The following is a 25,800-nucleotide window of genomic DNA, read 5'->3' as shown; positions in this document are numbered from 1 at the left end:
CCGAGGTAAGATACTTAATTCTAGTACATTCCGAGAACTTTTCAAACCACCTACGTATATCGCGCCAATTAAGAGCACGGTTGATTAAACGTGGCACACGACACAGACACGTGAACTGTACTGAATTATTCTTAAAAGGTCTTGATTTTTGAGAGAATCCTCAATCCAATGCAATAAAAAATTTTCAGTCTGTCAAACACACAGCAATTACAATATAAATTATAACACTATTAACATACCTGTAAAATACACACTAATATACAAAGAATGACATGTTTTGTTCTACAAGAACGTCCTCAGATTCTATCAAATCACTTGCAACATGCTTATATATGTACAGTATTGTTTACATTGTGTAAACTTGTTAATGATAGAGAGTTTAATGATAACATGAACCAGTAATGACAAAATTAAATATATACAAGTATTAATATAATGGAAAACTTACGTACCAAACATCACCAAACACTATTTCAGGACTGTGGCCATGGAAAGTTTTTGGAGAAAGCACACTGCCCGCGGAGAGGGGAGGGGAAGCATGAGCGGGGACTTGTGGAGTGTTGTGATTTGTACCTCTTCACTGAAATCATTAAATAAATCGCAAAAGAAAACAACCACCATAAGAAAATTCGCTGGGAAACCACCACACATGACAAAGAAAAATACATCGTTTTCAACTACGTTAACAATAACACATACAACGTAGCTAATATTTTCAAGAAACAAGGTTTAAAAGTGGGAGCCTCCGTGGCTCAGACGGCAGCGCGTCGGCCTCTCACCGCTGGATACCGTGGTTCAAATCCCGATCGTTCCATGTGAGATTTGTGCTGGACAAAGCAGAGGCGGGACAGGTTTTTCTCCGGGTACTCCGGTTTTCCCTGTCATCTTTCATTCCAGCAACTCTCTCCATTCTCATTTCGTAGCATCTATCAGTCATTAATATACATCACTTTGGGAGTGGCGACCCCATCGTAAAAATAGCCTATATATAATTCATTCATTACATCCCTGACCCGGTCAATGACTGGAAAACAGGTTGTAGGTTTTCATTTTCAAGGTTTAAAAGTAGCCTTTAAAACGAATAACACACTGCAGTGCCACAAATATAGGTCAAACGAAACACAATTTGCACACAAGATACAAAGAACACAAAAACGCTGTCAGATATAATCGGCATTCAGCCTTTGGGGAGCACACCATTTCACAGACAACAACACTGATCTAAAAATTTTACACATCGAAAATAAAAGTAAGTCTTTGAATATAATGGAAGCAATAGAAATTTACATCGAAAAAAATGGTAATGTAACTAACCTAAGTGACCATACACATTTAAAAAAATTCCGCCCTCTTCGCTCTACTCACATAACATCTGGACAACACTTCTCACTAAATTAGCTTTTATCTTAATAATAAATAACATTTAATAGTTAGTCTCTATTTCAGTTCCCTACTTTATTAACCAAAAATCTTTAATTTGCATTCATCCATATTACATAGAAGTTCGTCAGTAACGTTCACTCCCCTCTCCAATATTTATGGAAGTTTCCACAGCGCTCCACTTGCTCCGCCATACTTCCCCCCCCCCTTCCCCCTTCTCCACAGTACAGTGTTCTCGCCTCTATCATCCAATGGGAGAGATCCACACGGCCCCTCTCATGCTTCCCCTCCCCTCTCTGCGGGCAGTGTGCTTTCCCCAAAAACTTTCCATGACCACAGTCCTGAAATAGTGTTTGGTGATGTTCGGTACGTAAGTTTTCCATTATATTAATAATTGTATATATATAATTTTGTTATTACTGGTTCATGTTATCATGAAACTCTCTATCATTGACAAGTTTACACAACGTAAACAATACTGTACACATATAAGCATGTTTTAAGTGATTTGATAGAATCTGAGGACGTTCTTGTAGAACAAAACATGTCATTCTTTGTATATTAGTGTGTATTTTACAGGTATGTTTATAGTGTTATCATTTATATTGTAATTGCTGTGTGTTTGACAGACTGAAAAGTTTTTATTGCATTTAACTAAGTCGACACTGGAAAATATGGCTTCATTCTAAAAATAAAAAAAAAAATCCTCAATCGGCGACTGCGTGATATCGTCAGCGTTAGTACCAATCAATGCTGGTTCGTCAAGGGCGCTGGAACAACCGACGACGCCATCTTTGTTGCCAGAATGCTCATTGAGAAGCATCGAGAGAAACAACGGCCACTGCACATTGCCTTCCTTGATCTTGAAAAGGCTTTCGACCGTGTTCCACAATGTGTGATCTGGTATGCACTTCGTGACCATGGTGTACCAGAAATGCTTATCAAATGGATCAAGATGCTTTACACAAACACCACAAGTCGTCTACGTTACGCTGGAGAGCCGGTGTACACCAAGGTTCGGCATTGTCCCCATTGCTCTTTGTTCTTGTCGCGGACACAATGACACGGGACCTACAGAGGAGTCTTATACGCATATGAAATGGCGTATGGCTTTTAGTGCCGGGAGTGATCGGCTCGCCAGGTGCAGGTCTTTCGATTTGACACCCGTAGGCGACCTGCACGTCATGATGAAGACGAAATAATGATGAAGACAACACATACACACAGCCCACAAGCCAGAGAAATTAACCAATGATGGTTAAAATTCCCAACTTGCCAGGAATCGAAAGCAGGACCCCTGTGACCAAAGGCCAGCACGTTTAAACATTTAGCCATGGAGCCGGACGTCTTATATGCAGATGATGTCACACTTGCTGATACCACCAGAAGTGGATTGCAGTGTCAAGTTCAAGATTGGAACAGCCATCTCCCACATACAGTCTTAGAATGAACAAAAAGAAGACCAAATACCTCTAAACCATCCCAAGAAATGGCTCAATTCAAGTTGATGTAGCGACCTTAACGAAGACTGTAAGCTTCAGGTATCTAGGATCTCGCCTATGGACTGATGGTGGGATACAGGCAGCATGGAAGTCACAGGTGTACTCTGCGACAGAAGTCCAAATATACCGCATGGTAGTACGTCCTGTTGCTGACAAAGCTACGGAGCGCCAATTACACACCATGGAAAGGCACGTGCTCCGTTGGTCGATGGGCATCACACTCCTGAACGACACCGTCCACCAGAAAATGGGCATTGCATCCATCACTGAGAAGGCACGGAAAAAACGTCCGCAATAGTACGGTCACAGTTAAATTGAAATAATAAATATGGTAGTTCATCCTATTCAATACAAGTAAATAAGAGATGTAGGGATTACATTCTTATTTAATTAAAAGTGGAAATGGTACTGGTTTCGACCCCAGTCTGGATCATCATCAGCCGATTATAACTCGAAAAACAATGCATAAGTAAGAAAGAAGTTAACGGTCAAGTCCACACAATATCAGTTGAGGAGGCGATATAAAAATGACGGGGGTAGGCACTGTTAAATTTACACGAAGTGGAATGTAAGTCACTTAAAAGAAGTAATGAGTAATCTTCCGAGCATCAGCACGGCACACGCAATGTTTGGCACTGTCTCACAATGTTCACGAAAAGCAGAGAACAGTTAAATGAGCCAGACTGCATACACCGTCAGGCACAAAGTCACAACACAAACAATCCAAATATGAAGATCTAAAGTCATGAAGAAGCCGAAGACGAGCAGCTCAACCGAAGTAACTTGCAAGCTCCAGAAGATCGGTGCGGTGTTTACAACGTCAAGTGCTGTAGTTTCATACGCTGACGGACATTGAAGGATAGATTAATGATCAAGTATTTGCTTAGTTCACGAAAAAGTACCTATATATATATAATATGATTCAATATAATTGAATACATAATTATGATCTTGAAGATTTTTAGAACAGTTGACGTGAAAAAACAATAGTGAATAGAAAAAAAATGGAAAAAGCGCAATACCGGAAATAAATGAAAACGTGTATGCACAGTGCGCTATTTCTTGAATATTAAAAAATTGAGGTCGTGATTGAAGTAGTCAAAGTTGGCGGACGCAAGGCATGAGTTTAAATTTGAAAGAGAGGGCCAAAATGAAGGTGGCAATGCAGTTTTTTTTTTTTTTTTAGGTGTGAAAAGAAAAATAGGATAAATTAATAAAGAAAGATTATTGGATAAGAAAAGATTAAAAGGGTTTAAGGTTGAAAGGTGGTGAGAAAGGATAAGATAGGGATGAAGGAGGGGTAGTTTAGGGTGGGTTACTGGAGGTACAAAATGTGGGTAGGAACTTTGTAAGGCATGGAAAATTGAATTCAGATTTTGAAATTTAGAATTTTTGAGAAGAAGAATTAGGAAGTCAAATAGGATGTTGGGTTTTTCAGAAATGTCGTTTAAGTTGAAATTGGGGTTGAAGTATTGGTCAAGGTGAATAAAACAATTTTCAGTAGTGTTTAAGAGGGGGCCTTTGTTAATGATTTTAAGTATTTTCATGTCTTTTTCAATATTGGTGAAATTGTGCTTGGAGTCATATATGCGTTGTCCTATGGCGGAGAATCTGTGATACTTTTCAATGCGGAACAATGAAATTTTTATCTTTAAATAGTAAGGTCACGTCCTGCGTGCTGCACCTGGAACAGTAGCCAATTTCACCCACACCTTTGAAATGAATGGGGAACGACCACGTGGACGTCCAAAGCAGTGCTGGCATGACGTAGTGAATGCTGATATGAAGACTCTGGACTTAAGACCACACGATGCCCAAGACCGTGCAAAATGGCGAGCCAAGATTAGAACAGCGGACCCTGCACCAGCGGGAAAAGGGTAGGAAGAAGAAGAGTCTATCTTTCATTCAATGTGCAATGTTGCATGGCAAAACTGCCTCTGCAGTGAACCCAGAGATGCAGCAGGTAATAGAGCACTGACCTTGTACTTTGAACCGGAGCTATCGTTGAACTAAATAGCATTCGAGTGAGAGTGTAAATTGTACTTTTAACAAATGGTTGTGGTTTTGAATTCAGTATGATAACGATTGAAATGGGAGTGTTTTTAGTGGACCACTTCTTCCACGACTGTGATAAGTTTTTGGAAAAAATAAAACTTCATGAATTTGAAAGACATTTTTAAAAATCTATGTCTCAATCTTAACAGTAAGAGATTGAATTAATTTTTTTTGTGAAGCTGGATCTGTACACGATGCCCTGAGAAGTGATGGGCATAAATTTTTAATACAGGAAAATTTGGACTAAATTTCTGATGTAATGTCAATGAGCCTTGCTAAATCAGTGTGGAAATTGGGAGCAGGAGACAAATGTTTGCGTGTGATCAGCATGCAGAGACGTTCGTAAGGAACTAAAATTCATAAGAATCCAGTATGATGGGTTGAAGTGGAGGAAGTAAGCTGCAAAATGAAAGGTGTAGTTCGCTTAAATCTATTTGGCACCTGGGAAAGATTTCTGTCGTACAAAGTGGAGCAAGTTTTGCTTTGCGTTAAAGAACAGTACGAGGATTGATTCAATTTTTTTTTTCCTTTGCTAGTGGCTTTACGTCGCACCGACACAGACAGGTCTTACGGCAACGATGGGATAGGAACTGTCCAGGATTTGGAAGGAAGCGGCCGTGGCCTTAATTAAGGTACAGCCCCAGCATTTGCCTGGTGTGAAAATGGGAGAGAACGGAAAACCATCTTTAGGGCTGCTGACAGTGGGATTCGAACCCACTATCTCCCAGATGCAAGCTCACAGCCACGCGCCTCTAACTGCATGGCCAACTCGCCTGGCGAGTGATTTAATAAGGAGGCACGAAATAACAGAACAATGTTAGCTGTTGTCTACAAAGACCTCATTATTACCCCATTTGTGCCATTTTACTCTTCGAATGATAATGATACAGCCCACACTTCTTGCTCCCCGGACACCTCCTACAAATACAGTCAAAACCGGTTATAATGACTCCAAAAGGACCGAAACATGTACTGCATATGTAACAAACGTAAATAAATTTTCAATACATAGTATTGACTAGGCGGATTTAGTCCGACTCGTGGGCTGAATGGTCAGGGTACTGGTCTTCGATTCAGAGGGTCCTGGGTTCGATTCCCGGCCAGGTCGGGGATTTTAATCGCATCTGATTAATTCTTCTGGCTTGGGGACTGGTTGTTTGTGTCCGTCCCGACACTTTCCTGTTCATATTCACACAACACACTAGGTATACTACCAACTACCACAGAAACACGCAATATTGATTACATCCCTCCATATAGGGTTTCGCGTCAGGAAGGGCATCCACCCGTAAAACAGGGCCAAATCTACATGGGCGGCGCAGTTCGCACCCGCGACCCCCACAGGTGTGGCGAACAGTTCTAGGAAAAGAAGAAGCAAAAGATTGACTCGGCGGATTATCCATCTCTCTATTTACTGTCAGTGCAGACCCAATCTTGCTCATTACAGTCAAGATTATTAATAATCTGAAGGGACCATCAATTTACGGTTATTATAAGTGACAGTCACACAAACTGGTCTTTTTTTCTTTGTGTGTAAAAATCTGTAAATTTTAGGCTGCACACTTACACGGTTAATTAATAGAATAAAGTTAAAACATAAGAGAGGTTTGTGCAGTGGGAGTGAGACGAGTTTATCTTCTAACCTTTACACAGAACGTAAGGAGTTGCTACACTGGAAATTGATCGGTAATGTTCTCTCCGTCCTTGAGTGTCATGCAGACAATGCCTTTGCAATGCTGACGTTTGCCATAAACACTTTCCTTTTGCGACATCTTCACAGCAATGCTTGCCTTCATTATTTAATAGACACTGGAGTTTGTAAACCAGCGTTACATTGCTGTCAGCAAGTTCCAAATATCTAACAAACAAACAGAAATCAACATTGGACTTCGTAGCCGATATGTTTATAATACAGATGTTGATTCCCATAGGGAATTTAAAATATTTGTCCTGAATGAGTAAATTTATAATACCAATATAATGGTCCATTATTGGACATTATAAATTTTCCAGCTAACTCATTCTTGGTTGCCTGCGTTTCGCCCTCGTGTGCTAAGTTAGGCTCATCAGTTGGGACTTAGCACACCACCCAAGACGCAAGGCTAGTGCATACCGTGGAGGCCACTGCATAGTCTACTTGAAGCCACCAGCAGTGACAATGCACTATGAGAGCTATGTCTCATTTTCAAAAATGCCAGGCAGACATCAATTTTTGAAAATGAGACATAGCTCTCATAGTGCATTGTCACTGCTGGTGGCTTCAAGTAGACTATGCAGTGGCCTCCACGGTATGCACTAGCCTTGCGTCTTGGGTGGTGTGCTAAGTCCCAACTGATGAGCCTAACTTAGCACACGAGGGTGAAACGCAGGCAACCAAGAATGAGTTAGCTGGAAAATTTATAATGTGCAATAACGGACCATTATATTGTCCGATATATTTCTTGGAAAATGTGATAAAAAATAATACGGAGTTTTATACAATATGTCATAATAAGTGAGTTTTTTAAATACAGTGTTTATATAGTATTTAGACGAGACTGTTATATCCAATATGTTGTTAACAGCGATGTTGCAACTGTACTTCCGAATTACACAATATAATACAAACATTGTATTTTTGTATCTTTAGAGCAACTTTTGTCCATCAACGCGTTCAATAATCTTCGGAAACGTTATGAACAATGTTTGGAATGTGATGGTAAACATACTGTACCAACACAACTAAATAACATTTCAGTGTCATTCGTTTTGCCACATATGGTACCTGGTGACTGGTGCAGAACAAAAAGTGGTAGATGAGATCAATTTGGCAGATATCCACATTTTCTTTAATCTTGTTTCAATTAATCACCACCAATCTGCATTCAGGGCTGTCGTTCAGGTGGGAGATTTCCTATCACTTGTTACCTACTCTTTTTTTGTCAATGATTGGAAGGAAATGAGAAATTATTTCAATTGCTCTTCCTATGAACAAATGTTTGACCTAGTTTGTCCTATTGAATTCCAACTTCATACTGTGATCTTTCCAATGTTAAAAACTCCATTCAAGCTTATTTGTCTGCTAATGTCATTCTACCCAGTCTCCCTGCTGACAGCTTGGAACATACCACTCAATGTTAATTGACCATACTTGGTTCTATTTGATGTGAATTGACTGGTATCCCTTAATAGAATCTTGTGAAACAGGGCTATGAATAATAATCACCAGGCAAGTTGGCCACGCGGTTAGAAGCGCGAGGCTGTGAGCTTGCATCCGGGAGATAGTGGGTTTGAACCCCACTGTCGGCAGCCCGGAAGATGGTTTTCCCCCATTTCCACACCAAGAAAATGCTGGGGCTGTACCTTAATTAACGCCATGACAGCTTCCTTCTAACTCCTAGGCCCTTCCTATCCCATCGTCGCCATAAGACCAGTCTGTGTCGGTGCGACGCAAAGCCACTAGCAAAAAAAAAAAATTATCACCTGGCGTCAGCTACTGTGTGCAGGCATTTTGATTTTGACATCTATGCTGCCTGCATGTCAATTTTGACACTCCGTGTTTCTCTACCAGATGGCATAGTAAACCAGATCTCTCTTGGGTGCTCTGTGACTGAGACACCAAGTGTGTCAGCATTGAGCAACACGCAGCGTAGAATGGATCTCTTCTGCCAGTTTGAACCATCCATAGAGGAAGGCATATTCACTTATCATCTGGATATCAACAACATGGACAGAGGTGCACATTGTAGGCCTGCACCCTGAAGACGCAACTGCTCCAACCAAGTTGCATTCCAAGATCTACAGGTGGATCAAGACCTTACAGCTCTATGGAAAGAATGTAATTAGCCCACCTTGATGAATACATTCAAGGCTGAAGAAAGCCCAATAAGGGCAAAGCATGTACCATTAATGTGTTTTTAGTTAATATTTATTGTATTGACAAAGGTGAATTAATGACATTATTTTCTTTACTTAAAATCAATACGGAACAAAAATAATATTCTTCAATTGCAACGTTGCAGCTGTCGGTCACACGGGACCTGTGCCAGTCCATGAATTCCCCAGCGTGTTAAATTGCCTCTCCCTGGAGATTTCGACGTCAGCTGACTAAAGCTTAACACAGAAGATTAACACTGTCTTCAAATAATGTTTTTATTTTAGTTGACATTCTGTTAATAAACAGCGATGTAAGGAATGGTACGTTATCCATCCAAATTTGACCAAGTCTAAAATGATTCTTAGTGCACAATTACTATTAAACGTTGGTCATTCTTCCCTGCTTGTCTTCACACTTGATTTGTAAGGCTGTTGATCTCCATCAGAGCCGTTGGATGATGAGGTCACCTCTGTAGGGCACAAAAGAAAAGATTCAGCATATTTGTCATAAATTTGAGGGTAATGTGACAATATGGCTTTCTCTTAGGCCATCCGCACACGAGGCAACACGAAAGCAACAAAAGTCACTAGATGATGCTGGCGACACCAATGGTCTGAGCACAAGGGGCAACAGTCAACTCATACCTTCCAAGTAGAGAATACCTACAGCATACTGTAAGGTTTTTGAAGGTCTGACATCTTTCCTTTTTCTTTTCGTCACATGGAGTGAATCAAGTGAGGAAGAAACGCTGTACCTGTACATAAGATCCTGAAGAAGAAGAAGAAGAAGAAGGATACTCATATATACGGTCCGTTATTGGACATTATATATTTTTCAGCTAACTCATTTCTGGTTGCCAGCGTTTATAATGTTTATAATGTCCAATAACGGACCATTTATATTTGTATTATAAATTTACTCATTCGGAACAAATATTTCAGATTCCCTATGGGAACCAACTTCTGTACCATCTGATGGCCAAGCAGGCATCAATTTTTGGTAATGAGACAAAGTCTCTCATAGTGCATTGGCACTGTCGGTGGCTACAATTAGCCTACGCAGTGGCCTCCATGATATGCACTAGCCATGCGTCTTGGTAGGTGTGCTAGGTACCAACTGATGAGCCCAGCCTAGCACAAGGGGGTGAAATGCTGGCAACCAGGAATGAGTTAGCTGGAAAATTTATAATGTCCAATAACAGACCATTTATATTGGTATTATAAATTTACTCATTTGGAACAAATATTTCAGATTCCAACATCTATATCACATGAAGAAGAAACCGTAGGAAGTACTGAGTGCATCACTACAATCAAAGGAATACATGATGCAAAGGATTCGTTCCAGCCAAAGAACTGCAAGAAACTGATGCCAAATTTCTTGCATTTTATAGAATGTCGAAAGAGTCATATAATGTAATAGTTGAAACGATTACCCCTACTCTTCATCATCACAACATTAACATGAGGAAGTGTGCCAGTGCTGAAGAAAGAATTTTAATTACCTTAAGGTAAGCATTATTTTTAATTTCTGAAAATATCGTTTACTTTTTTTTTACAGGTTTCTTAATACTAAGCACATTTACAAGAAATTAATACATTTTTAAAAATTGTGAACAAAAATATTTATAGGTTTCTTGATTAGGCTTATATGAATGACAATTTTTTCCACTGTTCCAGTTCCAGTGGATGTTCAAGGATTTCATCCAGGACATACGTATTTTAGGGTGGTATATTTGTAACATAGTTACATTAGATTACTTGTATAACGTAATATGTAAATGAATATAATAAAATACCGCTACATACCTGACAAACTGATTTCTGCTTTCACTTAATGCCTTGGTTCCTCTGTCACGTCTTGTCGGGAATACTCCTTGACAGTGAAATCACATAAAACATGGTGTATTTCCACAGTACCCACAAATTTTACATTAAAAGCCTCTATATCAACTGGCTGTATGAGAACAAGTTGCTCAGATCGTGTTCACTGCAGGTCGGCCGGGTTGCTTGGATCGCATCAGCTGAGTAGATCACTGTCGAATTACTTTCGTACTGCTCCGTTGGTGGGTCGGCAGTCCTTTACCTAGGAAGTGACAGGGAGGACATATCGTATTGCTGTTGAATTGCTTCCATATTGCCTCGTGTGCGGATGGCCTTAATGAACGACTCTACACATTGCTAATTATATATAGAAATAAGCATGAGAAACCTACATTCTTCACTGAACACTTCAAATTTTCGCCTCATACTTATCTCGGACGATGTGAAGGAAGGTTTGCTCCAATTTTTGACTGTTTATGTGGAGAAAATCCTGTGAATTTCTCGAAACTCAGTATTTTAAGTGGCATAGCAATACAGCAGAGTCCTGGAAACTCAACATCTGCAGAAGTTCCTATTTTTAATGAACATATTGAGGTAACAAAGTCCTCTCGTCTAATAGACCGTTCCTGAATTGTCAAATAAAACTTGCCGACTGTTAAAATGAAAACACTGTGCTGAGGAGTGTAGTGAGACCGTCACTACTATGGATTAAAACGTGTGTAACATTTGAAAATAAAAGTTGTCATCTCGAATGGAGATGACCTTGTCAGCCTCAAGTCCATGTTACACACATTTTAAACCATAGTATTGACGGTCTCACTACACTCCTCAGCACAGTGTTTTCATTTTAAGTCAGCAAGTTTTATTTGACAATTCAGGAACGATCTATTAGACAAGAAGACTTTGTTACCTCAATATGTTTTTAATTCACTAATCATGATCTCTGTCACTTCACTTCATTACGATTTTTAATTTGTTTGTGTATTATGTAATTACTGTTGTGCTACTGAAGATGGCCTTGAGATTAGGCTGAAACATGTATAGACTTTGCTTCATCTAATAGATGACTTGATTTGAAGGAGGATTTTATAAATATTTTTCCTTTGTAAAGTGATAACCATCAATACGGAATGAGTTTTATAACCTGCAATCATGGCCATCAGCCCACAACGATCAGGAAGGTATTGAAATGCGAAGAAAAAGAAGAAGGAGAGAAAAGTGAGCAACAATGAGAGGAGGGGAAAATCAAAGACTCCCTTGACCTGGCATGCCTTAGTACATATAGAAACTTTCAATTTATTTTTTACCATCAAAATAGTTTGCGTTTTTCAAATATTTAACGTTTAATTGTTCATCATGATAAGGTTAAGTATAGTTTTTACCATATTTTATCTCAGGTATGTCCGTATATCCAACCCTAGTTCTGTTTCCTTACGGGGCTGTGTATGAAGTGAGATGAATCTTCGTGGCAAGGTTTTATCGAAAGCCCTTGCTGATATCAACCTCATCAGAGGAGTTAATGAGAGGAAATGAATGACATGATATATGATAGTAGCAAAGGCGAGAGTACCGGGCGACTTGGCCGTGCGACTATGAGCTTGAGAGTAATGTGAGCTTGCATCTGGGAGATAGTGGGTTTGAATCCCACTCTCGGCAGCCCTGAAGATGGTTTTCCGTGGTTTCCCATTTTCACACCAGGCAAATATACCTTAATTAAGCCCACGGCCACTTTCTTCCAATTCCCAGGCCTTTCCTATCCCACCATCGCCATAAGACCTATCTGTGTTGGTGTTCTGCATAGCCACTAGCAAAAGCAAAAGGGAAAGGGGAGAGGAAACCTGGTGCTGGCATACAGGCTACTGCTGTTGAATATCACCAAGGCTTGAAGTCTCCATCCGATGGACAAATCAGCATCAACAACATCGTACGCTCTCACTCCACATCAACACTGGAGAGAGGTTTGGAATTTAATCCAAGCTTTTGGCACTCAATCCAGTGATTAGAAATTGTATACCACCACCTACCCCACCCTGCCAGCCAACATTATGATTGTGAATGTTTTTTTCAACCATCGGAATTCGAATCAGCTAACCACAGTGTTTGACCATACAGCCTTAACGATCATGTCCACCGGGCAGGCTTAAGTACAATCTATAAATTGTTGTAGGCTGCAGAAATTAATCAAACAGCTCTGTGGTCTAGGACTAACGAGCCTGCTTCTAATGTGGAGGCAATGGTTCAATTCCCAGCCAGGTCATGTACTTTTACTTGAATCTGAGGACTAGTTCACGATCCGTTCAGCCATAATCATCTATATATATTTAATGTCAAAAATTTCATTACTAGGGGTCCATATTGAAGGTTCTGGGTTTGTATATTATAAATATTCTAATGTAACTAGTAAAATATCCTTGTAAATTCCTCCTAGGCTGATGATGAAATTGCCAAAACCGGTACCAAAACTGACAATAAAAATGTGACATTTTAATAATTTCACATTTTTTATAGTATTGAACAGGTAGAAAACCCTACCCTTATCTTTGACTCTAAATCTATATATATATATATATATATATATATATATATATAAAACAAGATTTTTGTCTGTACATGCTCAGAATTTGGAAAGAATTGTATTTCTCTATCAGATATGTCCACAGTAACAAGGAAATACACTTTTTAATTTTCCATAATTTCTGTCTGTATGTACGTACGTATGCGCATCACGACAAAACGGCTGAGGAGAATTTAATGAAAATCAGTATGTAAAGTCAGAAAATAAATTGCTACAATCCAGGCCGTAAATAATTTTATTAACCCTGAGTGAAATGGTAGTTTAGGGGAAGGCCTTCAATTTAATTCTCGAATATTTATGTTATTAGTGGTCCTATCGATAAATACTACATACGTACAGTTACATAGAATACTAGCTGTTACCCACAAATTCGCTCGCGAGGATTTCGTAATTTGAAAAAGTTACTTGTTCCTCAGTACTGCACTAAGATATATTATCTGTAAATCCCTAAAGTGTAAAAACTCACCGAAAAGTTGCATTTCATTTACCCCAGAATCTCTCTGAAAACCACATTTGTGGCATTGCCTTTTGGGGCTAAGATAACGAGGCAACTGGTAGACCTACATCTGGAACACGGGACATGGAACTCTACGTGTGAGAAACAGTCCTCTTTTATGTCGAAAAAAGTTTTCTTTATTTCTAAAGGAGATTCCAAATACCAAATTTCACATCTTATAACATCTTAATTTTTGAGAAATAAGTATCCTCACAAAGAGAATTCAACTCCTTCTTCACTTATTTTCAATCTCCAGCTTAAGTTGATTTTCCGAAAACAAAAAGTACGTGTTTATTTTTTTTAAGGGAGACTACAAATACCAATTTTCTCGTCTGTAACATGTCACGTTTATGAGATATAATGTAGATATACAAATTATATAAAAACTGCCCTCTCCTTGTCTGAGTGGTGAGCGTTGAGGTCTTCATTTCACAGGGTTCCGGCTTCGATTCCGGGACAGGTCGGGGTTTCTAATTCTTCTGGCTCGGGGACAAGTTGTTTGTGTTTGTCCCAACATCCTCTTCATATTCACTCAACATACCACAACGCAATAGTTATTACATCCCTACACATACTCACTGGCAATGTAGCTTTCTATAGGTGAAGTTCAGTAGTTACAAATATACAAACATTATAATATTAGTATAGAAAATTTCCGATCGTTTATGTCTTATACATTTTTACCATACCGGCTATGATAACAGAGATATAAATGAATTTTGTTTTTTTGTGCTAAGTCCATATCAGCGCCGGGTCACGAGAAATGGGGTAATTAGATTTTAATGAAAGTCGGTATGTAAAGTGGGGAATAAGGAACTACAGTGTACACTATAAATAATTTTATAAGATGCCCTAATATCAGAGTCAGAAGAAAACTAAATGTGAAGGCCTACAATATCGAAAGCTCATAAAATTGATCAACAATAACATTACATTGGCCATTGTTTGTTGTGATGTGCTTTGTGTCTTTTGCTGCCACTCATTTTCGATAGATGGGATTACTGCTGCATACCGAGTATAACAGCCTGCCTGAATGTTGGCAGGAAGTAGCTGGGGAGTTAGATGTCTCTCTTCTTTAGCATGCCATTCCTCTGGTTCATAAGTTTTCTGATACTACTGGTACATAACACACACGTACATCAGAGCATTCCAGTTATTCAATCCCTACTCTAAGGCACTGATTAGAATGACCAGTGTGCACATTTAACGGAATAATGGCAGAGGACTTTTCGCGGCTCTCTGTGGCGTGGTCATTCCAGCACTGGAACTTTATATTATTAGATCGTCAGTGAGAAAAAGTGCGGTTTTTCATTTGATTGAGTATTTTGTATAGCATCGCTTTTAATTGCTTCATTCCCACTGACATCATTGTAATGTCCTATGTTGGGAACACCACAAAGACAGTCTTTCTGAGAAATCTGTAGCGAAGCACGGGTACATCAGCTAATAGGTAAGAAATTTCATATTATTCCGTACAAGAGCTAAAACGTTTCCACCTATTCAGTACTCATTTATTGTAAGATAAAAATGTTGCATATATTTCAAATTAGTTTTGGCTTTGCTGGAGACCATCATCAGTCAAAATCTTAAAGTTAAGGCAAGACATAAATTATAGTCGGTAAAGTTTATAAAATAAGAATGTGACGACATTCGGTGTAAGACAAGTAAAGAGCTGAATGATAAACACTCATTATGATCATATTTGTTCTAGTGTAAGTTCAAATTATTCAAGGTTTTCTTCTACTATGAAGAATGCACTTAAATCTTCTTGAATTCAGTTCAGTTGGAACAAGTGTGAACAGAATAACGTTGATGGGAAAAGTGTTGAGATGTTCATTTGTTTTCAATATGGATCTTTGAAAAATTTGAAAGAGCAAACGCGAGGAAATAGAATAGAGCTGAGTTGTAGAGATGGAAGACAGTGTAGCCTAAGCTGGGGCCAAGGAATGTGGAATGGTGGGTGAGTGCTGGAGGGAATTTGGATTAGTTAATTTCTTTTTATTGAAAATAGGAATTAATATAATGTTATTTGTTTTTATGTCCCACTAACTACTATTTTAAGGTCTTCGGAGACGCCGAGGTGCCGGAATTTAGTTCCACAGGAGTTCTTTTACGTGCCAGTAAATCTACCGACACAGGGCTGTCGTATTTAAGCACCTTCAAATACCACTGGACTGAGCCAGGATCGAATCTGCCAAGTTGGGGTTAGAAGGTCAGCGCCTTAACTGTCTGAGCCACTCATCCCGGCGAAAATAGGAATTAATAGATCAAATATCAACAACACACTCTTATTTTATAAATTTTATCTATTATAATTCATGTTCCGGGGGTACATGGAGTTTGGTCTAAATTTGGTTTATTCTTCTACACCCTTCCACCTATCAATAATTCCATGAATCTTCATAAAGCGGGGGTTTACTGTGTATTTCATGTACGGTGGTTGGAAGTATATGTTCAGCTAGCTACTCAGGGTAAAATATTTCAATTCGGTTCTCCAATCATATAAACAAATCGCAGGTTCCGTTGAAGAGTGATAATATATGCAATTAATCATTCAATTGACCCAAAACCTAGTAATGTTCCGTGAAAATGCTCCTAACTTAACATAAATATATATTATTAGCTCTTATACTACCTTATGGCTACGTATTTTAAGTTACTCTCAGAAAGAAAACGCATAAATAGTCCTATATCTAATTTATTAGCATGCTAATATCATATTAATGAAATAAAAATTAAGTTCCGGGCAATAGCGAAAAGAAAATGAAGTCACGTTACATTACTAACCTTGCATTCAACAATCAATAGCATAAACATAATTGAAATTTGTTAAATTACAATCATTGAATTCGTTATTTATCATTATCGTCCTGTCGTATGACCACAGTTCATCATTTCAACATCTATCATGGGGTAAGAGAGGGTTAAATCTTTATTTATTAGGAGGGAGTGGTATATCTTCCTATTTGGTTTATTTGGATTTTCTTTGGATTTTCGTAATGACTTGTTCGTGACATGAGATAAGCAATATGTTTCCCAAGTAATGTTACCAAACATCAATGCATTTTAAATAATTCTATCTATACTAATACCAAGTATATCATTATTATATTCTTTCATATGTGCCAGAAGAAATCAAATATTCTCAGTAGTGAGTGCCACAACTAAGATAATCAATCAGTTCAAACAACGAAACTCGCGCCAAACGATTACATATTTACGTGCCATTGCAGTTCAAATCAACTCTCATATCATTTACCGCTGTGCCAAAAGTAGGTTAAAATCTGCTCTACCAATCCACATTCACATTATAAGACGTTTGTCCTGTTAAGCGATGTTCCTTCTACTCCTATATTTACTCTCTAATGCATCTGATATTCAAATAACCTAGCGATATCTTTGATGTAAATACTACTAATCAACCATTTAATATTTGGACTCTAACTTATATTCATTCAGACATGACCTAACTCCATCGTTTGCAGTATTATCTACCATACTATAACCGTAACCAACATAGAATTCCGCAATAACATCATCCAGCCATTGCTTATGCAAGGAACAATTAATATTTCCAACCATTAATATCATTACATTACTCTCATATATCTCTTCCTCCCGATATCTCCGCATATTAAAACATATTCTCATCTAACTTCTTCTTAATAACCTCTTTGTTACGGTTAAAACAGTCCATTGACTTCAATATCTATTCATAAATGGCAACTTCCTAACATTAAATCAATTTCTTCTAATTTCATAATCGTATTTAGCCATGTCTGCCGATCTAGTATCAGGTTACATTTCATACATCACAGACTCCTTTCTTAACCTCATCTGGTTCGTCACTAAATGATCTTTCCAAGTAGATTGGCTCTTAAACATTGATATACACATTCCGTTTCTGTTTACATTACCTAAAATCATCCTACGAGCACGGCATTACTATTACTCGAAATGGCACCTGTTTGCGGTTACTTACTAAAACTCACGCACAAGTATTCACTTATTAGCACATTTAATTTATCTGTAGGCACTCTTGCACTCATATAAATATTTCTCATCATTCAATACTAATTTTAAAATGAAAACCTTGAAACATATTACTTATCTCGTGTCGGCTGGTTAGCTGCTGGCTTCTTCTTCAACTAAGACATCTCCGAGTAATCAGCCATGATCCAGGATTACGTCACGGCTGGGCACGGATCAGGCAGTCTGGCTTGAGCTATGGCATCTTGAGCAGTCCTTCACCATCAGTTTAAGCGAGCTCCATCACGTTTCCAGTGTCCATGCAATGAAAAGACAGCATAAATCTTGTAGAATACATATCAATCTCTTGCATTTAGGTTTTCCAATACGTATGATGGTATTCATATTCCTTATGACTGATAAAACAGTGTTCTAAAATTATATATATTTTCAATTATGCCTGCTTTCTGTCAAATATATTGCCTAATGAATATTGCTTAGAGTTTCTGACAGTTATTTCTGCATTTCTTGATAATATACGGCCACTTATTGTACTGTTACTGGCCCTTTTCTCGTCACCGTTCCACTAGTCCGTAGGCTTTCTTTACTTCGATATTTGGAAACGAAGTTTGTACGTACTCCTTTCGCCTTTGAGTTATTTTACAGATGTAAAATAGCTGTATCCCTAGTTTGACCATGTATATTATGATCATCTTCTCTGTCGCGATGAATGTTCTTAATTTGCAGTGAAAATTGCTATCCTTCTTAAGCGCAGTTTTTCTTCTCTCAAAGAAGTTAAGAATCGACTGATTTCAATTATTTTTACGGACCATAGTTGTTCTATCTAGGAAACTCTTTTCTTTCTCGCCGGTCAATATCAGCCTCCGCCTTCTAATTACGATCGACTTGCCATATGACTACATTCCGTATACATTTACGCCGCCTGAAGCTGCTCTGCGCCATTTTTATCTGCTACCTCTTCATGTTAATGACCATCTCAATTGTAACGTAATGGTACACTTCCATCTGAGGCTCGTTCTTAGATTGAAAGCAGCACACTCCTGTGCTTACCTGCTAAGCCTAACACATCAGAGGATTTTCTAGTATAATAGAATTTACTGTGCCAAGTATTTCATGTCAATGTGTATATTTCAACTAGTTCATATATTTTCTAGTAGATTGAAACAAGACCAACAAGTCTGTTCTGTGTTCCACGTACACACGGCAGAATTTTAAACCAGAACCAAGAACTTTCTTAAAGTACCAAGCGTTTCATGTCGTCGTGTACATAATTTGTCATTATGTTTTAGGACAACCTCTTGATAAGTATCTAGGCAATTGCCGTTGTGTGTATAATTTTGTCATGATTTTTTGTCAAGCTATGGAGATATATGTAGGCAATCCCCATGATGATTGTTATCAGATTCCCATTGATTTAATTATCTACACTTATCTTCACTTAATAAAACATTTTACATTGTGTTGTATGGTGGAACATCCCTCAAACTCTATTATATAAGTTATACGTTAACATGGAAATGAAAATCATAACCTATGGCAGAGGATTTTCTTTCAGGGTTTACTCCCTTAGCCTTTGAGGGTCCCTCCTCTTCCCACAAGGCAGTGGGTTACTTCTGTACTATCCCCAGACGGACAGGTTTCCTCCTCTGCCAGTTCAGCTGTATTGAAAACTTTCATTTTATGCCTTTACTGTTGTTTGGTCTTCACACGTATGCCTGTACATGGGGCCCATGTTATACCCCACAGGACTGGGTCCCCACCAGAACTTGGCTGCTACCGTAGCTTCCACTACAGTACCGTTGCCCACCCCAGCGGTGTGGACGTGCCTGGCAGGATTTATCTATGTAATCACAGATCATCTCTGACATCTCATGCACTGGGTTATGGGTGCTGTCTGATGCCAATTGGACACTCTACAAAAAGGTGGTTAGATCTGATAAGAGAAGACCTAGAGGAACAGGGGATGCCCTAGAGAGAGGACCGTAATAAATAGAGGCACATCCTAGCCAGCTCGCTGGAAGGAATTCATGATGATGATGATAATTTATGTCTTGCCTTAACTTTATGATTTTGACTGATGATGGTCTCTAGCAAGGCTGAAACTAATTTCCTTTTTAGGTATGAGTATTAAAAAGGTGGAAACCTTTTAGCTCCTGTTTTACATTATATGTTCAGCCGACGTGAGAGCAACTGAGGAGACAGTGGCCCTGGACAGAGAGCCAGGAATAATGACCGAGAGAATTTGTCGCACTGACCGCATGTCACCTCACAGTGGTCGGTTGGTAGGCTAAGGTCATTCAGTGCTGTAGCACTGTAGGGTTTGGTTTACAGAAGTGAATTTCTTCAGAAGAATTGTCTTCCCACCAAAGTCAGATGGAGAGGCCAAACTGGTTTGGGTATTTTATTGAAATTACATATTTAAAAAAGTTATTGGAAATATCTCAAAGAAACAGACTTACAGGTTGGTGGTGGTGGTGATTATTGTCTTAAGTGGAAGTACAACTGGACACAATGGCAGTTTCTGGCCTGGTTGCTATTGTTATGTTGGGGTCACCACTCCCAAAGGCATTTTAGAGCTACTGACGGCAATTATTCAGGCCGCCCCTTACACGGGGAACAGACGCCCTTGCAGCCGCCCCAAACATGGGAAATAAACGCTGCTGATGAACAATATACACATACTATTCCGTGAGTACTGGGCGCTCCTTCCTCTCTGCAAATGTATCAATGACATTCAGTACTGTAGTGTCTTTGGTGAAGTTATTAGTGTCCAGTTTAATTCCTAGAGTGAATTTTAATTTAAGGAAGTGTTATTCACAAGAATAAAATTGTGGTATAGTAAATATTAGTTGAATATTAACATCACGCAGTTCAGTTTTGAAACGGAAGCCATCTTACTTTGTGACGTGTACAGGGTGCGTTCCTTATATCGGGTTAGCCTTCAAAGACACAGCCCTCTTGAGTTTGTAAAGATCAGGCAGACAATGGAAAACAATCAAAGAGAAAACAAATGTGCAAAATGCGATACAGCATTCTCAAATGAAGATAGTGCTATTGGCTGTGACGGAGTATGTAATCTCTGGTTTCACAGAAAATGCACGTCAGTCAATATAACGGAATTCAAGGCCCTGTCATCAAATAATGGATCCCTCATGTGGATGTGCGGGTCGTGTAGGCATCGTCTAAAAAACTACGGGCTCAATTCTACTATACAAGAGAACAATGAAGCCAGGCAAGCCATACTCGAAAACAAACAAACATGTGACGACATCAAAAAGAAACTAGAAGTAGTGAGTGAAGAGCTGATGAAAAAATGACACTTATCTTGGAAACACAACTTCAACAAGCAGAAATATTAGCTTCAGGACTAGTAAAAGCTTCCAATAAACCAGTACAGGACACAGAGGGATTAAAGCAAAGAAAATCTACTATTATCAACAAGGAGGAAGAATGGACAAAACATAAAAATACTAACAACAACAACAGAGAAAATGCTATGAGTATGAATGAGTTTGAAAACCCTTCATCAACAGCCCAACACAGGTTATCCTCTCCTAGAAGAGATACAAGACAATATGAATCACCAAGAAGACTCTCCCGACAAGGGACAGGAGGCAAAGAAAAAGGAAAACTAAGAGCAGCACCCAGGACAGGATGGGTGTACGTGGGGAGACTGAAGGATGACATCACAGAAGAAGATCTGAAAGAACACCCCTCAAACAACGGTATCACTAAAGTAATTGAATGCAAACAATTACCCTCACGAGGATCAAACAAAGCGTTTAAAATAGGCATACCTATGGAAGAACGGGAAATAGTTTTTGACCCGGAATTTTGGCCAAATGGAGTAATCTACCGCACTTATCGATTTCGTGCCCCATGGAGATACAGAGGCCCCAGAGAGTAATGTGATACGGATTTTAACCTGGAATGTGGAAGGTTTAAGAGGAGTATTAAGCAATTCACCAAGTGATATATTCAGGGACTTCGATATTTGTGTATTAACTGAGACTTTTATAACTAGAGAACAGAACACTGTGGTACAAGGATTTTACAACATACTTGCTCCAGCCAAGAAATACACCAGAGGAAGACCATCAGGGGGCGTGCTTTGTCTAATCAAGCCAAAGTTATCCCCGTTCCATGTGTTAATGACGGACGAGGACCTAGTGGTAGTAAGAACAAGAATAGGAGTCATCATCTGTGCATACTTTAGACCGGATTGCAGTTCAGTAGATATAATTGACAACATACAGAAAGCATTTGATAGTATTACTAACAACCCCAATGTAATTTTAGCAGGAGATTTTAACTGTCCCTTAGACAGGCCAAGCAGAAAAACAGAGTTAGTTCTAGAATACTTAACTGAAGTAGGACTAACATTAGTGAATGACCGGAAAATGCAAACATACATCTGCCACAACGGAGGAAGCGCAATAGATCTGGTTCTGGTAAAGGGCATAGAAGTGCAGTCCCAAAATCTTCTCACAAGTACTGATGGTGCATTAATAAGAAAGCACATTCCAGTGATCACAAACGCGTACTGCAATCCAGCTATAGAGACAAGACATAGTAATGAAATGAAACTAAAGAGATGTCTAAATTTATCTCTACTACAGGAAAATTCATATGAAACTGAGCATATGCTTCAAGAAATCAGAGCAGGAAAGATCGATGAAGCGGCACTTCTGCTAGAGGACTACATAAAAGAAGCGACCGAATTGTGGAATGGTAATCGCAAAGCCAAAGAATGGTTCGACAGTGAGTGCTTCAAAGTAAGACAGGCAACTTTGAAGAAAATGCGAGTAGCCAGACAAAGTGTGGACGTCGTCCACCTAGCAGAATATCAAGCCGCTAGAAAGACATACAAAACTCTTTTGAAGGATAAGAAAGCCAGTTACATAGAAGCTCATTATCAGACACTAATGAAGGAAATCAAGGAAAACCCGTACAAAGCAGTACGCCCGCGCCAACCAAGATTCCCAGCAGACATACCAATTGAGATCTGGGAGGGGTACATGGAAAATATACTATGTAAACGGGGCTTAACACTTACAATAGAAGGAGAAGTTAAACCATGCAGTCCATTCACTCAGGAAGAAGTAAGGAAAGCGATCTCAAGCGCAAAATCTAACAAGGCGGCAGGCTCAGATGGCCTCTACAACGAATTTCTGAAGACATCTCTTCCTTACCTAGAAACAGTATGGCTAGAACTGATGAACAAGTGTCTGGAAACAGGAAACATCCCAAATGTATGGAGAAAATCAGTCGTTAAGATGCTATACAAAGGGAAAGGAGAAGTAAACAAACCGGAATCATATCGCGGAGTAGCTCTTGAATCAGCAGCTTTTAAGATTCTTACCAAACTGATAACCCAGAGAATCAATAGAATAGCAGACCCGCTTCTTCCTGACGAGCAGTTCGGATTTAGAGCCGGGAGATCGACTCTGATGGCAGTGGAATGCCTTCTCCAAGAGATTCACGAAACAACCAGAGAAAAGCACGGCAAAATGTTCGTAATATTTATTGACTACTCCAAGGCTTTTGATACAGTAGACAGACAGAAACTTGTTAGAAAACTAGAGGAAATCATAGGTCTTACCTGGCTCACTAGACTAGTTTCTAATATACTTGCGGAGAACTATATTCAAATAAGCAACAATCTCTGCACATCAAGATGGATTCAGCAGACAAACGGGGTATTACAGGGGGATCCACTAAGTCCTCTGCTGTTTAACAACTTCACACAGGATGCAATAAAAGAGATTAAGAAGCAAATACGGAAGGTTAACGCGTACGTGTATGCGGACGACATGGCTATTGCATCTGAGAGTAAAGAGGAACTACAAGTTGCCATGGACTTAATCGTGGAATGGGCAGAAGATAATAAACTGGACCTTAATGTGAACAAAACAGAATTGGTTGTTTTTAGGAGGGGAGGAAAATTATCTAAAGACGATTATATCCTGTGTAAAGGTCAAAAATTACGAATTAGTAACCATTACAAATATCTAGGGATTACAATACAGGTAACAGGAACGACATTCACAATACACCTAAAGGAGAGAATCATCGCAGCTATACGAAGCATTAGTGATATTAAACACCTTTCACAGCTATCTTTGGAGACAGCCATGGCTCTGTTTAATACGAAAGTTGTTCCAACAGCCATATATGATCTAGAACTAATATGGGAACACCTCTCAAAAAAACAACTGCAAGAGCTGGAAAGTTTGAAGGCTAGATTCTTAAAGAGAGTTCTATGCATTTCTAAATATACATTATCAAGGCTAGTATACGTTCTGGCAAAGGAGACGTACTTCATTGAAGACATAAGAATTAGATTACTACTATCAGTGACAAGGAGTTACAGAGAGCTGCTACATGAACTGCAAGCAAAGAGGGCCATGATATGGGACGAGTTTTATTTAACTGATGCGATGTTAAACAGGGACTGGACGCGTGGTGGATATGACCTGAGGCATACAGTGACCAGGTTTGCCGTACACGGGTTCCACCATAAGGTGTGCAGAACCATGGAATTTCACAAGCCAGGACCGGGTTGCGTGTGTGTCTTCTGTGACCAACGATGCGGCATATACCATGCTATAGAATGTGTCCGTAGAAAAGGAAGCTTGACACAATTGTGTAAATAACTGACCATGTTTTGCAAGCATTGAATGCATATTATCACTATCTAAGTGTATTTAAGTGTATATATCATGACCATTTGGTTGCAATACTATTATTATTATTAAGTAATTAGAGATTTCAAGTTATTGCTTGTGAGCAGTGATTCCTCTGTTTTAAGCATCCACATCAACATCCATACGTTTTCGGTTCTGTTCGGTCTAGAAGAAACAAGAAATGACATTCTCCACTCAATTTTTGCATCTCGCTAGCTTTGACACTACTAGTGGAGAAACTGGTTTGAAATTGACTTGCTACTTTAATTCAACTGTGACTCAAGAAATGTATTTTCACAGTGAATTTAGTGTTGAGTTTGCTGATAGAACCCTTCAGCAGAAGAGAAGTTTGCAGGGCGTCCCACGCTGGTACTCATCACCATTTTCATTTCCCCTTGTCCAGCTCCTGCCAGGTCGGGGTGTTGATGGTATACCATCACTCGTTTTTAGGCTATTGTTATGTTGGGGTCACCACTCCCAAAGGCATTTTAGAGCTACTGACGGCAATTATTCAGGCCGCCTCTTACACGGGGAACAGACGCCCTTGCAGCCGCCCCAAACACGGGAAATAAACGCTGCTGATGAACAATATACACATACTATTCCGTGAGTACTGGGCAGTCTCTTCCGCAATCTCCACCATTCCGAAGTCCACCTTCTCTGCTGTAGATTCCGTTGAGGTCTTCACTCGTAACTACGGGCTGGGACTCTTAGCAGATGCTACATACTGGGACTCACATAGGTAGGGGCGCCACTCTCTGGGCAGGGCTGCCTCTGAAAAGGGTCCCTATATGCTACCTGCCCCATGCTGTTACTAAACATAGAAAAGACTGTACAAGATAAAAGCAGATGGTTTAGTTCAGCTGTTTATGATGTCGGAGTCTGAAGAGAATAACAGTTGACTACGGGAGGTTGGATAGGAACGATGAAGTCAGGAGTCTGGCACAAGTGGAAGCAATGCCAGAGTCAGCTAGACGGTCCTGTGACTGTCAATCCAAAGATTACAGTTACTGGAGTTTCACCTCTTACAGGATAGCCTGGATGCACCCACAGGGAGATTAACAGGTACATGGGACAATGTTTACTGGAGGGGTTAAAACAAGATGGCTTACTTGATGCTGTGCTACCCTCCTTCAGAGGGCAGCCACTCCAGTGACTCCTCTGTAACTTGCTTTGACAAAACGAGTGAGTATCCAACCGATTTGCTCCGGCATGAACCTCAGGACGGAAACGTTGCCACGCCCAGTGCTCTGGTCGAATAGACATTATCTGGAACATAGAGTAGAAGCTTCTATCACTGAACAATTTACACTGACTGACAGTGACAATGCAACACCAAGGAGGAGTGGTTCGAAAGGGATGAAAGTTGGGGAAAAAACAGAGTCGGCACGGAAGAATAATTGATGTTTATTTCAAACCGATATGCAGATTACACAA

General features: G+C 39.4%; 1 protein-coding gene across 2 annotated transcripts in view; it reads right to left on the bottom strand.

Moving 5' to 3' along the window:
- Window positions 1-8,837: 8,837 nt before the first annotated feature.
- The window catches only part of LOC136884302 (speedy protein 1-A), a 40,647-nt gene continuing 23,684 nt past the window's right edge, over window positions 8,838-25,800 (bottom strand). For both annotated transcript variants that reach the window (XM_067156378.2, XM_067156377.2), the window contains exons 4-5: window positions 25,476-25,632; window positions 8,838-9,262 (exon numbers count right to left, since the gene is read on the bottom strand). In XM_067156378.2, coding sequence (XP_067012479.2) covers window positions 9,183-9,262; window positions 25,476-25,632 — 237 coding nt within the window. In that variant the 3' untranslated portion in view covers window positions 8,838-9,182. The remainder of the gene's footprint in view (window positions 9,263-25,475; window positions 25,633-25,800) is intronic.

The sequence above is a fragment of the Anabrus simplex genome, chromosome 12 (genome assembly GCF_040414725.1).
Source record: "Anabrus simplex isolate iqAnaSimp1 chromosome 12, ASM4041472v1, whole genome shotgun sequence".
Lineage (NCBI taxonomy): Eukaryota > Metazoa > Arthropoda > Insecta > Orthoptera > Tettigoniidae > Anabrus > Anabrus simplex.
The sequence above is the reverse complement of the archived record's forward strand: the minus strand, read 5'-3'. Positions and strand labels throughout refer to the sequence as shown.